The 15,965-nt window shown below is 38.5% G+C and overlaps 1 protein-coding gene across 1 annotated transcript; it reads left to right on the top strand.

Annotated features, from left to right (window-relative positions):
- The first annotated feature begins 400 nt into the window (after positions 1 to 400).
- On the top strand, positions 401 to 13,285 carry TRAT1 (T cell receptor associated transmembrane adaptor 1). Its single transcript, XM_075727535.1, has 6 exons — positions 401 to 409; positions 6,001 to 6,111; positions 8,308 to 8,344; positions 9,694 to 9,755; positions 11,592 to 11,650; positions 12,879 to 13,285. The coding sequence occupies exons 2-6, from the start codon at positions 6,009 to 6,011 to the stop codon at positions 13,143 to 13,145; spliced, it is 528 nt and encodes a 175-aa protein (XP_075583650.1). The 5' UTR covers positions 401 to 409; positions 6,001 to 6,008; the 3' UTR covers positions 13,146 to 13,285.
- The last annotated feature ends 2,680 nt before the right edge of the window (positions 13,286 to 15,965 follow it).

The following is a 15,965-nucleotide window of genomic DNA, read 5'->3' on the forward strand; positions in this document are numbered from 1 at the left end:
CTCAACATCACAAACAGGAAGACTTAGAGTATGGGTCTCATATCAATATTACAAAAGTAGGTTTGTATCACTTAAAATGGAACTAACAGTGCTGTACATGCTCTTCTGTGGCAAGACAGCTAGATGATAAATGCAAGTGCACACATAAGTATTCTATTCCTCTCTTGGAGGCAAACACTGAAAGAGACCGTCGGTTTGCTAGTGAGGTTGTAAAAGCCTGAACCACATTTCCTGTTTGTAAGAAAGCAGGTGAAAAAAAAAGGCTGGAGACCTTCAAGATTGACGGCAACTCTAGAGATAGATTCAAGCTGCCAGGTCCAAAATAAAAGCGCATCCAAGGTCTGCCAACATAAGTTGATTTCCTGTTGGATAAAGGGACAGGGAGTATTCCTAGAAACAACAAAATCAGGTAAGCCTTATCTTTTCAGTATTATAAACTTGGAAACAAAGGAGCGGTAAAAACACACTATTGTACATTACCAGTATTCCAAGAATGTTGCTCAGGGTTCTGAAGTCAAATTGTTAATAACAATCATGATGATGATGAGTCATCATCAACAGCTTAAACCTTCATTAATTAAGGTTTGTTAATGAAGACTAAGCATTGGTGTTAGTTTTGTGCTTAAAATATTTACTGTGCTGAGGGCTTCTTATTTTACAATGCGCTGCTTCCCTTCTGAAGTATGAAATTGATATCTTACAAAGCAATTAGTTGTGCACTAATTAATTGCAGTTTAAGGAATTCTTTCCGGAGGATTAATCCTGTCTTAAAAACTCACACAGGTGGAAACTTCTTTAATGTTAATTTAACAATTTAACATTCATCAGTCTCTTAATGGGTTTCTTTTTCTAAGGGTCATTAGTACAGAATATTATTTATTCCCCATTTAATAAGAGGGGGGGTGGGAAAGCTGATTTTGTCTCATCTTTGACAAATTTGCCAACAGAAACAAAAGGAAACAAACCGTTTTGTGCTCCAGATCATCATCTTAAATCTGGTAGTGACCAAAGTAATTAATCTGTTTCTATGAACGATGAGTTGATACCATAGATGGCATGTCCAGTTCTTGCAAGACAGATATCTATACTTGCCACCTCGTGTTCCTTTTCAGTAGGAAAAACTGGTAGAAGTATGATATCTTCCTGTTATCCTTTGTGATGGATTCTCTAAAGAAAATACATTAGAACAAGAAGGAACAAAACTTAGTACTTCTGCTACCTATTCTTAAGCTGTTAGGAGGATAAACCCCTATTTGTAGCCTTCAATTGTTAAATCTGTCCCCTTTCCCCAAGGTAAGTACATGATTAGGTCCACTCCTTTGAGTTGCAATAACATTGCATTGCAGAAATGCATTCAGGAAAGATTGGAATGTTTTGGGGGCTATTGTTTGGGGTTTTTTTATTTGCTGCCCAACACCCCCCCACCCCCCCACCCCCCCCCCCGAATTACAGTATAATGAACCTTGCAAAGAGAAAACCTAAGAACAAGTAATCAAAAGTCTTATTTATTCCCACGTCTTGTCTCCATTGGTGGAGAAAGTCATCAATAGATTTAAAAATGAGAAAAAGCACAATTAACTGTGTCTTTAGAAAGTCTTTTGTTTGCCCATATTTTGTTGTGTGAATATAGCACCTTTCATTTATAGCAGTGTAAAATATACTAAGAGGAGCCAAATAATCCTGTCCCTGCAGGCAGAAAAGTAAAAACTTCATCCAGATGGAGTAAATTACCTAAGGTAGATGTTCTACTTGGATGCAACTCCAAGTTTGACCCTGTTTCCAAATAGAAATAAAGGAACAGCAGAACAGGAATGTATCATTAATACTAGAGAGATTCTGGTATTAGGTATTCAAAATACTGTCATCTTCACAATGATTAAATATAGTACTTCCCCCACTCACACATCCCAACTTCTAAAAATAAAACGAGAATTGACCTTCTCATGAAACCTTTGGCTATACAATGAACTCTTTTCTTTCACTGAGGAGAACATTACCTTAAGAACAGCTTCAATATGATTTCTTATGAACAAACTACTATCACTCCTAGGTTTTTCCCATCACAGATAGACTATCGCAGAAGGCCCTGATGGAATTTGAGCTTATCCTATTAGAATCATAGTGTACTATTCCCAGGGGCCTAATATTTCATTAGGACTTTTTTTTTCAAAGATATAATGAAACTTTTAAAATTATTCAATTTGACAGCAATTGAGTGTGAATGCCCCTGAACACAGTGCTATGAGTTCTTTGGAATAAATATGTAATAGGTAGAAAAAAAAAAAAAATCTGGTTTTGCTACATTTGACAGTAGATGACTTGAATGAGAATTAAAATTAGAGAATAGAATAAAAGACACTATATCAGAACAGACTATAATTAGTCTAACAGACTTCTCTTTCTGTTTATTTCTCACTCTCCATCCACAGTCACCTTATCTTTTTTTGTCTTTAGCTGTTACAGGTTGCATCTGCTATTATACATATAGGGACAGCAGTGTAGTTATCTGAGGAGACAAATTGTTCTTCACACAGGTATTCAGCTTTCCTTCTACTGCTGCTATTGTGAAAGTAGCAAATATTTAAATAATGCACTTATAAATGTAGATAGCCTGCATATTGGCAACAACTATAAGGGCAGTACAAGAACACCTGGGAAAGAGCTGGGAGTTGTATATCTGTAAAGCTAAGACATAAAATCAAAATCTCTCACATTTTGTATTTGGATGCTAAGATTAGCTTGAAACTCACATTAGAAAAGCACAGAGCACTCAGAGCGGCACTCGTATGTCTCTGATCAAGGCCTTTACTATGGTTTTACGGGGTAAATGAAAACTGCTTCTGTTTCTGAAACAGAAGGAGTGTTGTCTGACAAACAAATAGCTCGTATTGCAAAGGCAAAAAACTTAAAAAATAAGATCCTGAAGTCACACATATGTTTGTATACGTTCTATTGAAATACAGGTAGATGTTTAAGTCAGAGTTGTGGAAGAGAAATTTAAAAATAAACTAAATAGTGTTCAGCAAGGAATAAATTTAAATGGTATTTTCTTAATCTCCTCACACCCATGCAGTTTTCTAAATCATGTTTAAGAAAGAGCCATAGATTTTGAGGTTTAAAACATTGGTACATTTTATTAGAAATCCAAGTTTCATATCTTTTGTTTTGCTAGAATGCTTTTAAAATCCTAGAGAAGTGGGATTGCTCAAATACCGTAGAAGTTAAATTTGAAACTGAAAAGGGAAACAACTTTTTTCGAACTTTTACTATTTTCCAGATAATAATTCCAATTTAAATCAGAAGCTGAAACACAAAAAAAATAATTGTCATAAAAATTTTTGTTACCTCCTCCACTTCACGTAAGGGCTGAAAATATTCAGTTTGAAACTATCAGTTCTCCTCCTACTCTGGAAACACCAGAGGAAAATAGGATTCCTGAATCAGAAAGATAAATGACAACATTCAGTATCAAGAAAAAGGTACAAACTTAGGTTCCAGCTATACTTGAGGTATCTGCTCACTCTTTTTATTCTAATGAATCACACGGCTGTAGTTTCTATCACAGTTATGTGTGCCTCCCTTCTCTTAGGCCACAATACTGCTTTTGCTCCCTGAAAAAAAAAGAAAGAATTTGTAGGAAAAGAAATATGAAATGAACATAAGAAAAATGGAAAGGGATCACTTCAGAAAAGATACAAGGACAGGAGAAGAAGAATTCTAATATATACCTGCTTCACGGGGGTGTTGGCTCTCCTCATGAATGTCTGTTTCTCATTGCAAAAAAGTACCTCTCAACATGAAAAGTAGTATTGCAGTGATGGAGAACCCTCAAACACCTTTGGGAGAACTCAGGTAGGAGAAAAGAAAGGAATGGAAATTGGATGTTTAGTTTAAAACCAAGGATAAATGGCCCCTGGAAGTACCATGTGCAAAAACCAGTTACAAGTCTGTCAGAAAGTTACGGCTTATTTGCTCTGTTTTGTTCCTTTTAAAAGAGAGTTCTGATCAGGACAGAAACCTGCATCATAGAAGCCCATGTGATTTGTGATTTTTTACTACCAAGGATTATCTTATCTTGCTTCATGATCGCAGAAACATCTGTGGCTTGGAATAAAACAAAACTTAAAAGAGCTTTTGCAACACCAGCATAATTAGGGAACAAAACCCATACGGGACAGTTCCTAAGGTGAGCTGGAGCTGGTCAGCCAAGGAACAAAACTCTGTCTTCTCAGCAGGAGCAAATGTATTGCCCCTCATCACCCCTGGCCAGCAACGTGGGAATGTGTATTCCTGTACTCCTTTACCTCAGCTTTCCTTTAGGAAGGAAACAAAATGTCAGCCTCCTGAAGGATTCCAGCTACATCAAAACCAAACAAGAGCATTATGGACCTGCTTGAATCTCACTCTGACAGTATCATCCAATCTCTCCCCTTGACTGCTCTGCTCCAGCTAGACTTTTTTGACTTTTTTGTGTGGTACTAGTGACGTTCATTAGTTTTTCGGACGAGGTTTTGTTCCAAACACTTCAAATCTAGAAGAACATGAAACATGCCTCTGGAGAAAGTGAAAAATATAGATTCAAACTCTTTTCATTCATGTGATGAATGTGTTGGGTGTTGGGCTCTTCTCCCAAGTAGTTAGTGATAGGACAAGAGACAATGGCCTCAAGCTGCATCACAGGAGGTTTAGATTGGATATTAGGAAAAATTTATTCACAGAAAGAGTAGTCAAGCATTGGAACAGGCTGCCCAGAGAGGTGGTGGAATCACCATCCCTGGAGGTGTTCAAAAAATGGGTAGACATGGCACTCTGGGACATGGTTTAGTGGGCGTGGTGGTTTTGGGTTGATGGCTGGACTGATGATCTGAGAGGTCCTTTCCAACCTTAATGATTCCTAGTTTTTACTTTCATTAAAAAATAATCCAGCCACCAAGCCAGGAAACATGAAATTATTACTGTACCCTTAATTAGTTTAGTGGTGGACATGGTAGTGTTAGGTTAATGGTTGGACTGGATGATCTTGAAGGTCTTTTCCAACCTAAATGGTTCTATGATTCTATGGTTCTATGTATTTGGCTTAGCATTTTCTCTGTCAAGGAAGGGTTTCACAGGCCATTTGCAGCAATGCTGATCCTTTTGTCCATTAGACTGTCACAGATAGGCTATTTTCTTCAGCAAGGTTTGTGATGGAAAATTTGTATGAGCTAGGTTAACTGAAGAATTAATTAAATGACAAAATACATTTGGTATGTGGGGGTTCCTTCCTGTGTTTCTAACAGGAGTCCAAGGAGAGGCAAGTTCAGTGCAAAGGGAAGCTTTGTTCAATTAAGTTGACCCACCTTTTACCAAGTGATTCTTCAGGAGCTGTTCGGGTTTTTTCTTGGGGGTTCACCAGTTCCAAGCTACTGCTCATCCTTTACCACTACATCCTCTGCTTTCTCAGGAAGGAGAGCAAGGATATGAGTAAAGTAAGTCATTTTAATACGAGATGCAAGAAAACACATAACCAACCTTTGAAATGTGTGGCAGGGATTGTTATAACCTGATGGCCTTAGCTATTATTCAGAGATATTTCCAGTGAAATCAGTTGTTTTAACTGAATTCATCTTCAGAACTACATTCATGAACTCTAGAATTTAGCCAAAAAATTACTGCAAATAGTATGTTAAAGAGAATTAAAAAAATAATTTCAAAGCTATTCACTAAAATGACTGCTTTCTTTAGCAATTTCTGATTTTTACTGCATTTTACAGGCTAACTAATAGCCCAACCTTTGACTGAATTGCTGTGGAACAGTAGTTCTGCTAATACTTTATTGACATTGCTTTATTATTATTTAGCATCTGGTTTTGATATTAATTGTTTAGCTTGTATAGCAGTGGCTGTCAGAGAGTAAACAACAAAATAGCAGCTTGAATTACAGAAAGCAAAAATCAACCCACCACAAAGAATACAGTAAAACTGTTAGACAGCACAAACTGTAAAATTATTTTGTTTCAGTTACAGAAATGGAATGCCATTTTTCTGTCTGGGGAGTTTTGGCCTTTCTGAGTTTGGCTCTGGTTGTTTCATTGATACTGAATATTTCACACTATATGAAAAAGAAGCAAGGTAAGTAATGTCTCTCTGTAAGGAATGGCGTTTGAGTGTTTCAAGTGTCTGTAGAGAAAGCCATCACTGCTGGGACATTTCGAGCCAACAAATTGATTCTTTTGAATCTTAAAGTTATCTTTTGGCAAGAATGATTCTAGCTGAGAGGATGTAACTTAAAATTTTGTAGGAGAGTCAGGTATGATTACAGAACGATTGCTAGCTGCCCAATCCACTGCTAGAAACAACTACTTAAATCCGTTCTCTGAAGACAAACCAACAGAACGTGTACCAGGTGAAAAACTTAGTTGTGGCTGAATTTTTATTTTTAAAGTCTATTTTTAAGATCTGTAATTTCCTTTTTTTAAGTGTACTTTTCATGTAACTGGTTGTCATTTGTACTTTAATTTAAAAATTATTTTAAGTAGCTGTACTAATACAAAATACATTTGAGAAAATTTTCTCCTTACAAAATTTCTGAATGCTTATTTGAATTTCAGATTTCATACATATTTTATGCTTAATCAGTTTATTTTAGAAAAAAGTTCTAATTGCTTTTTGTCATGGGATCCTAATGTAGCTCTTTAACCAACGTGTCACTCACAATAAGGAACTGATTTGTTTAATTTATGTTAGAGGGTGACTACAGTCATACTCTCATTTTGGTTAAAATTAACTATGGCTTTTTAAACAGAATTCATTATGCCAGTTGTCCTGGTTTTATCTGGGATATAGTTGATTTTCTACCTAGTAGCTGGCATAGTGCTGTGTTTTGGATTTAGGATGAGAAGAATGCTGATAACACACTGATGGTTTAGTTGTTCCTAAGTACTGCTTACACTAGTCAAGGACTTTTCAGCTTCCCATGCTCTGCCAGGTGCACAAGAAACTGGGAGGGGGCACAGCCAGAATAGTTGATCCAAACTGACCAAAGGGCTATTCCATACCATATGACGTCATGCTCAGTATATAAACTGGGGGGGGTTGGCTGGGGAGCAGCAATCGCTGCTCGGGAACTGTCTGGGTATCGGTCGGCGGGTGGTGAGCAATTGCATTGTGCATCACTTGCTTTGTATATTATTATTTATACTATTAATATATTATTATTACTACTACTATTTTACTTTATTTTATTTCAATTATTAAACTGTTCTTATCTCAACCCAGGAGTGTTTCTCACTCTTACTCCTCCAATTCTCTCCCCCATCCCATTGGGGCAGGGGGAGTGAGCGAGCGGCTGCGTGGTGCTTAGTTGCTGGCTGGGGCTAAACCACGACACCAGTGCAACCTCTCTTATGCATACAATTCTATAGTTATTAAGTTGTATAATCGTCACCACTCCCATTCAGGGAAAAACAGCCTTTACACAGGTGCTATACGTGTATGGGTGGGCAGGCAAACACTGGTGGATTCAATCACATTAAACACACACATACATATGTAATCTACATAAAGACAAGGCCTATGCTTATAAACCAAGTATAAGAGAATTAGATTATTACAGGATATTAAAAGAGCTGCTGGAGTGTTGTGGGATGGGGTCCTTTTTTTGTTTCATTTTGTCTTTTAGTGCTAACTAGGCAGATATTTCTATGATGAAAAATCAGTTATTTACAGAACTATACTTGAGCAAAGTTTTGGTCAGATTGGCTGATGCTGTTCATGGAATCAGAGCTTACTGTGATAAATTCCAGAGTCTTGGAAAAGAGGATAGAAAGTCAGGCATTCCTGAGTTATTAATCAAGCTCTAGCAACAAATCTCTTTGTAGCTGTTGCCTCCCTGCTTCAGGTTCTTCATCTGTGTGGATCACAGGATATGTCTCTTTCAGACATACAAGCAACAGGACTAGCAAAATAAATGAACCCTTCACCTTGTAATATAAACACGATGCACCTCTCTAGGCAGAGAAAAAGCTGAGGTAGAAGCAGAAGGTGGAAGAAACAAGGAATTAATCGCATGTGTTACAATACATTTTTGGGGTCTTGTAAACGGACACAGACTTTGAAGCCACAGCACAGAGTCATAACACAAGCATTTCTTGTATTAGTCAAAAGTACTTGAGAAAAGTAGGGGGACAACTGAAGGTCCTGAGAGACATGAGCTTTCAATTTTACTCTCTACAGTGAAATCAAAAGCATGCCAGTTGTTATTATCTGAAGTGTTCTGAAATAGCATGTTTCATTTTCTCTTCACTTTTTTTTTAACAAATTTTCCAGCTAAAATGTACAAAGACTATGAAGACAACAGTCCAAGGTAAGTTGGATAAAAAAAGTTTCTTTCTGGCAAGGGTGAAATAAGCAATAAATAGTAAAGATGGCTTTGGAGGGAGGCTTAGAGGAAAACCTAGTATCTTATGCAGCCTGCCTGGAAATGTTGGGAAGCAGGTTTGTTATGGAAAAAAAAAAAATCCAAAGAAAAGAGGAAAAAAAAATCACATGGGAAAGATGTATGCCAGTCATTTTATCTACAATGAAATAATTGCATGCTAATATGATAATTTTATATACTGAAGGAAGTGCAAGATATTGAGCTAAAACACTATTTATTATCACTCAAACTCAAGAAATCTCTAATAGTTAAAAAGAACTCTCAGAAAACAATGATAAATTATAGTCTGATATTTAATACTTGTGGAGCAATAATTTATACGTATTTATATTGCATAACCTTTTACACATCACATTCAAAAGCAATAAAATGGAGCCTGTTTACAGCTGCTGGATAGCTCATGATCTATTACAAGTCTGTTTCTTTTATTCCATATTTAAAAAAAAACACTTTAGAAAACAGAGATAGAAGCAGTCTCATTTCAGCCCAAATATAAAGGGCCCTTGAAATAAAAATACAAAAGCTTTCACCTGTTCCCCAAAACCAATCCTCAATTACAAATTTACCTGAATTTGGGAAGTCTTTGTTTGTCTATTACTGCCTGTTCAGTTGAAAAATACCACGGAAAAACTGGTGTTAGATCGCATTACTTCATTCCCTTGATGAGGCACAGTATAGGGATGCAATAGGAACACGGTTACACACTAACAATTCCCATCTTTACAAGCATGCTTAAAAACATTTTCAAGCAACAACAGGTAATGAAACATAGAACACCATTAAATATCCAAAGCTGAACTTTGCTTTGGTGTTCTCTAGTTGTGTTGACATACATATTTTAGTTGAAGCAAGAGTGGACTTGTTAAGAACACCTCCCCAAAAGACTCATTTAGGGCTTTAGTTTGTATTGCAAAGTGGTATTAGAGGACATGAACTGGGTTCCTTTCAGTGATCATTAATATTTCTAGAACTGTATCAAACAGTAGCTTAGTAGTCTTGAGATTAGCTTTATACTTAACTAAGTTAAGTTACAGGAAAGAAGTGTTCAATTCTTGGCTAGATAACAAATCTCTCTTCAGGTTACGGACATTGCCATTTCTTCCCTTTCTGCAAAACTTGTATTTTTGCCCCGCCCCAACATTTTTGGTCTTATTTTTTAGATCACATACAATCTGCTATTGCTATATGTGTGTAAAATGTTTAAGAGTAGAATAGTGTTGTCCTAAATAAAGCATATTCTGTGAACTAAAAGTATTTTTCCATTCCCCTTCTAGCTATGATGACTATTACACAGAAGATGACCCGGTTTATGGCAATCTCAATCAAGAAATTTTAGGTAAGCTTCACTTTAAGAACACGTGTCTGTTCAGAGGCTATAATAAATGTATGGTTAAAAGCTGACTGACCAACACTTTCTGTGTTTCTCAAATAGCAAACTTGAGAATCTACCCCTTTTCAATTGCTGTATTAATAGTTACTTGGGATAGAACTGCAAACCATCACACTGCACTACTATTTATAAGACCAGCTCTCATATTGAATTTGATTTTTTACAGTCCAAATGGTCCTGTTCAGCCAAATATTTCAAAACCAAGAGCTTTTCTATTTGAAAAGTTGCACCAGTTGAAATAACAGCTTGATCCATGCATGTTAAAGCAATCTAAGACACATATTACTGACCAAAGTCAATGCTCCCACAGAAGCTGGCAGAAACAAACACATACCAGTTCTCTGCTGTGGCTATCCACAGATCATCAGCAAGGTTGACAAATATGCTGAAACAAGCCCAGTGGCTGAATGGTGGGCAGACATGGCTTTTCTCTGCTTTACTGGGCTGAAGTTAATAATCCTTGGCAGAGAGATACCACATTAAAGGCAGTAACATCATACAACTGCATCTAGAGCTAGATATGCTGAGGGTATGTCCCTCAACGCCTTTATGGTGTTAAAGCAGTATTTAAGTAACGTGAACACAACTTTTTTTGCTAGCCTTATTTGGGGTTAAGCAAACCTGAACTAAAGTACTTGAACTGCAGGGGAAAAAAACAAACCCAACTTTTCCATACAGGCTTTGCATAAATTTAACTAAGCCAACACTCAAATGCATTGGCAAAAGCCTGAGAACTGTAAGGAAGGATGGCTAAAATGAGAAAATAACTTGCACCAAATTTAAAGAAAACTGGAAGTAGAGTCAGGAATAGAATTTAATCACCAGCTGCTGCAACTCACAGCCTCTTTCTCAGCAGAAGGAAAAATGGCCCATACTGAAAAATACATCAGTATGTGGTTACCCTCTAATTGCAAGATGTCCTCCTAGCAGTCTAAAAGGATGCCCACTTAGTGAATAATGAGAAACTTCCCATCCATATGAACAGAAAATGATTTTTCATTTTCACAGTAGGTGTGTCTGGATTTCTCAGCTAATTGCCCTGTCCTGGTTTTGGCTGGGATAGAGTTAATTTTCTTCCTAGTAGCTGGCATAGTGCTGTGTTTTGGATTTAGGATGAGAAGAATGCTGATAACACACTGATGGTTTAGTTGTTCCTAAGTACTGCTTATGCTAGCCAAGGATGTTTTCAGCTTCCCATGCTCTGCCAGGTGCACAAGAAACTGGGAGGGGGCACAGCCAGAAGAGTTGATCCAAACTGACCAAAGGGCTATTCCATACCATATGACGTCATGCTCAGTATAGAAACTGGGGGGGGGCGGTTGGCCGGGGAGCAGCAATCGCTGCTTGGGAACTGTCTGGGTATCGGTCGGCGGGTGGTGAGCAATTGCATTGTGCATCACTTGCTTTGTATATTGTTATTACTATTATTATTATATTGTTATTAATACTACTACTATTTTACTTTATTTCAATTATTAAACTGTTCTTATCTCAACCCAGGAGTGTTTCTCACTCTTACTCCTCCAATTCTCTCCCCCATCCCATCGGGGTACGGGGAGTGAGCGAGCGGCTGCGTGGTGCTTAGTTGCTGGCTGGGGCTAAACCATGACAGTGCCCCTGTAAATAGAGGAAGAAATACGTGTGTGATTTTGAAACAAAACAAACTTCTACCAAAGTAAACTGGGGGGAGTTAGTTCTGTACCAGGGAGGATCTGTTGATCTGATCTTTTAAGACTCAGTAGTGTGTCAACTAAAACATATTTCTACTTTGATAAATTATAGAGGAATGTTGTTACGAGCAGATGAAGTCCCAGCTTCAAAGGCCAGTTAACCAACTACAGGTATCTTTAATTTTAATTCTGGATTTCTGAAGTAGGGTAATGTGGTCTGTCTCAGAGTTCTTGTGTTTATCCCATGACAATATAGAACAAAAATCTTCACACTGCTCATCACAAAAATTACCATGCGTTAGTGTCTCAGTTCATTGGAGAACTTAAGCACAGACTTGACCTTTCATTCAATCTGGGTCATTAATGAGGGAGCAGAATTATAGACAGCTCATTTCCATCCATATGACATGATAAAGCTCAGTCACAGGCATGCAGATCAGGCTGAATGAAGCCTGCGTCTACTGCTGTGGCTTATGTAAAGAATTAATTTTATTTATTTTGGACATCAACCAAGTAAAAACACAAGCTGCATCACATGATAATCATGAGTTTGACTGGCTCTCTCCTACCCAGCACAAAATCTATATGCCTTAACAAATGAAAGATGACCGTTTTTCTATTGATTTTTTATTTTGTTGAGATACTTCGATGCCTAAAAGCATGCAAGCTTCAACTGAAATTTGTCTGTAATTGAAGTATTCCTAGCATCGATTTCCTGAGTTGATTTCCAGGTATTTCATAAGGAGTGATTTCCAGCCTCTCTCAGGATACTTCCAGGGGATAGAAATATCTTTTTTTTAATTTAGACATTTGTTATCATTAACTTCATGGAAACAGAATAATCTATGAAAATTCCAATGTCAAAAGTGTTTGACAATTTGGCTTGAAAAACACAGAGAGAGGCAGGGGAAAGACATTCAAAGTATACATTTTGCACTGGAAATGAGATTATATATACAGACAAGAATCACCCATCTCTGGTTTTCTGCACAGACAAAACCTGTGAAAAATGCTGCTGGTAATAACTGGATTCTAATTAAAAAAAAAAAAAAAGTGGGAAGACAAACAGATCAAATAATGTCTTGCATCCCAAAGAACTTGGATGGCTTATATAAGCTACCCTCATTCCCATAGAGAATCCTTCCAATAATACCTTGATGAATTTTTCTTTACTGCCACTATCCTAAGAACATGAGTCATTTGCCGTTAGTTTATGTTGGTCTGTTTTTTGTGCTGCCACAGCTTAATCATTTGTACTTTTAATGCACTCATTTACAGCTAGTTTGGGTAAACTTCAGCCACTATTATGATTACAGTGTAGATGTACTCAAAGTCTTAGACACAATTTTAAAGCAAGCATAACTTCCGAATGTTAAATATACAGTGAATTTCCTTGTAGGTGGAGTCTGCCAATCAGATGTGTTATGCCTCACTTGATCACAGCGTCAAGGGAAAACGCAGAAAACCAAGGAGAAAGACAGACCCCTCATTAGAGGAGGGTGAAGAAGAAAGATCATCTAACCCCACCATGATGGCTTCCAAAGTTAGCATTTACCTCAACAGTGAGCAGCTGGCTGCTGAAAACACGGCACACGTAGAAGCCATTCATGATGATCCCATCAGATTAATGGGTTTGATTCATACTACAAAAGGAGAGAACATTTGAAGTGGCTTCACGAACCAAGTATGTAATTATAAGTGAGATCTGCTTGTTCGTTCTGGAGGAACAGTGAATGATTGTACAGATAATACCCTGGGAAACTGACATACCAAGCAATGGTATCAAATGGGTAAGTGAAGTGTTCCAAAGCGTCTTCCAAGCACATTTACAGACTAAGCAAGAAATAAGATCCAGACTGCCACTTCGAAGGACCTGCCCTTCTGAAGGCTTTTTGAAAGGGAATTGTAGAAGCTGGTATCTCAGCATTCACATGGTATTGATTCCATTAAAAAGTAATCCTTTGTTTAAAATAACCATCAACTTTCAAACAGTCCCAAAAGACCCACTCTGTTGTCTGTAGAGCTCTAGCAGAGTATAACTATTCTTCTATATAGGTTTTAACAAATTGTGTTTCATACTTGCACACTTAATGATTTAGTTGTTTTCCCAAATAAAAACTCATCTGCTGTTCAGCATTGTGTAATTTCCCACTGTGACTGGTCTATGGTAATAATACAATATATCTAATCCTAATTTAACAGCTTGTTTAAAGTAGTAATTGTACATCTCGCAAGATTTAACAATACCCTTATATAGCTTTAGTTTCCTTCTGTGAGCAATACCAGAATACATCTCAAATCTCAACTCCTCTACTAATGTAAAGTTGTATCCAGCCATATTCAAGAGTCCACAAAGATATTGGCAGATGATCTGTAACAATTAATCTCCCAGGGAGGATTTTTTCCTTCTAATATTCTATGTGATGTTTAAATTCCTATTGGGTTTTACATTGCCATTGTTACCAACTATTTTACAAAAGTAGAAAGAGCTTTTTATTTCCCCAAATAATTCACATACTGTGTGCACATTCACCTTAAGACTTTAAACTCATCAGATGGTAAGCTTTTATAGAGCGGGGATTTATTTTTATATTCTGGGAGTCAGTAAGTAGTAATAGCAGGAAACTGTAAGGCATGTTGATGTAATATGCCTACCTCTAGGTGTCGGACAGTTCTGCCTTCTCAAAAAAAGGATATTAGTGCCTTTAAAATCCACACAGAGCCCAGCGTCAAGGAGCTTGAAACTCTCAAGCACATATAGAGCCCTGCAAGTGTTTTGGGTCCCAAAGAAGATAGCCGTGAAAACAGTTACAAAAACCAAACCAAACAAAAAGCCCATAGTACAAAAAACCAACACCTATTCTAAAAGCAGAAGTGGATGGATGTGTCCAGAGATAGGACAAATTTATGAAGAAAAAAAAAAATTCAATGTAAAAGAAACAGTTCTTTGACAGCCTGGTTCATATTTAGTTAAGCTCATAGTTAATGAGCCTCTCTAACATGCCTTAACTTCTATGCCAGGCCAAAAGGAAGGGGCCAACCCCTGCAGCCAAAGCTGCCCAGCGTCACTGCCTGTCTTGTGCTGGCACTTGCTTTTGTGTGCAGAAACCAAGTCAATGTGTGTTTGACTGATACACCCCAGAAACAAGGCAGACTTGGAATTAAAGTGACTGTGTTATCACAGTCTTAGACCAACTACCATTGGATAAGAAAAAATAAATACTGTTGAAGATTCGATAAAAAACACTTTAACGGAGAACCATATTAAGCGACGACCCTGACTAAGATCCTAAAGGGAGAAAGGAAGAAGGCAAATCCAAAGCCAAAGATCCAAAGCCAAACACCAAGATATCAGCATACTAACTTAATTTGACTAGATTGGAAGGAATTACACTTTGTTCCATAGTAGGAACAAAATAAGTAATAAAATACATATCAACATATTCTTGCTTAGACTCACATATCAAAATTGTTTGAATAGCATTAAAATATTTATATAAAATACTTCAATTTAGTTGGCACCAATCACATAGAATACTTAGCCCTCTGAGATGATTATAAGAGAAAGTTTTCTGTATTGGGTTTGCGTGGCAAGGTTTTGGTAGCAGGGGGCGCTACAGGGATGGCTTTTGTGAGAAGCTGCTAGAAGCTTCCCCTGTATTCCATAGAGCCAATGCCAGTTGGCTCCAAGACAGACCCGCCGCTGGCAAAGGTCGAGCCCATCAGCAACAGTGGTAGTGCCTCTGGGATAACATATTTAAGAAAGGGAGAAAAAACCAACCAGGGACACAAACTGCAGCTGGAGTGAGGAGTGAGAATACGTGAGAGGAACGACTCTGCAGACACCAAGGCCAGTGAAGAAGGAGGGCAGGAGGTGCTCCAGGCACCGGAGCAGAGATTCCCCTGCAGCCCCTGGTGCCGCCCCTGGTGAGGCAGCTGTGCCCCTGCAGCCATGGAGGCCCACGGGGGAGCAGATACCCACCTGCAGCCCGGGGAGGGCCCCACGCCGGAGCAGGGGGATGTGCCCGAAGGAGGCTGTGACCCTGTGGGAAGCCCGCAACGGAGCCGGCTCCTGGCAGGACCTGTGGCCCCGTGGGGAGAGAGGAGCCCACACTGGAGCAGGTTTGCTGGCAGCACCTGTGACCCCGTGGGGGACCCACGCTGGAGCAGTCTGCTCCTGAGGGACTGCACCCCGTGGGAGGGACCCACGCTGGAGCAGTTTGTGAAGAACTGCAGCCCATGGGAAGGACCCACGTTGGAGAAGTTCATGGAGGACTGTCTCCCATGGGAGGGACCTCACGCTGGAGCAGGGCAAGCGTGAGCAGTCCTCCCCTGAGAAGGAAGGAGCAGCAAAGATGATGTGTGATGAATGGACTGCAACCCCCATTCCCTGTTCCCCTGTGCTGCTCGGGGAGAGGAGGTAGAGAAAATCGGGAGTGAAGTTGAGCCCTGGAAGAATGGAGGGGTGGGGGGAAGGTGTTTTAAG

This window comes from Pelecanus crispus, chromosome 1 (assembly GCF_030463565.1).
Source record: "Pelecanus crispus isolate bPelCri1 chromosome 1, bPelCri1.pri, whole genome shotgun sequence".
NCBI lineage: Eukaryota > Metazoa > Chordata > Aves > Pelecaniformes > Pelecanidae > Pelecanus > Pelecanus crispus.

Excerpts from the sequence above, each read along its gene's own strand:
- TRAT1 (XM_075727535.1), top strand. The coding sequence starts at position 6,009 with ATGGAATGCCATTTTTCTGTCTGGGGAGTTTTGGCCTTTCTGAGTTTG. Across the intron at positions 6,112-8,307 it reads CTATATGAAAAAGAAGCAAG|CTAAAATGTACAAAGACTAT; the intron begins GTAAGTAATGTC and ends CAAATTTTCCAG. Across the intron at positions 8,345-9,693 it reads TATGAAGACAACAGTCCAAG|CTATGATGACTATTACACAG; the intron begins GTAAGTTGGATA and ends TTCCCCTTCTAG.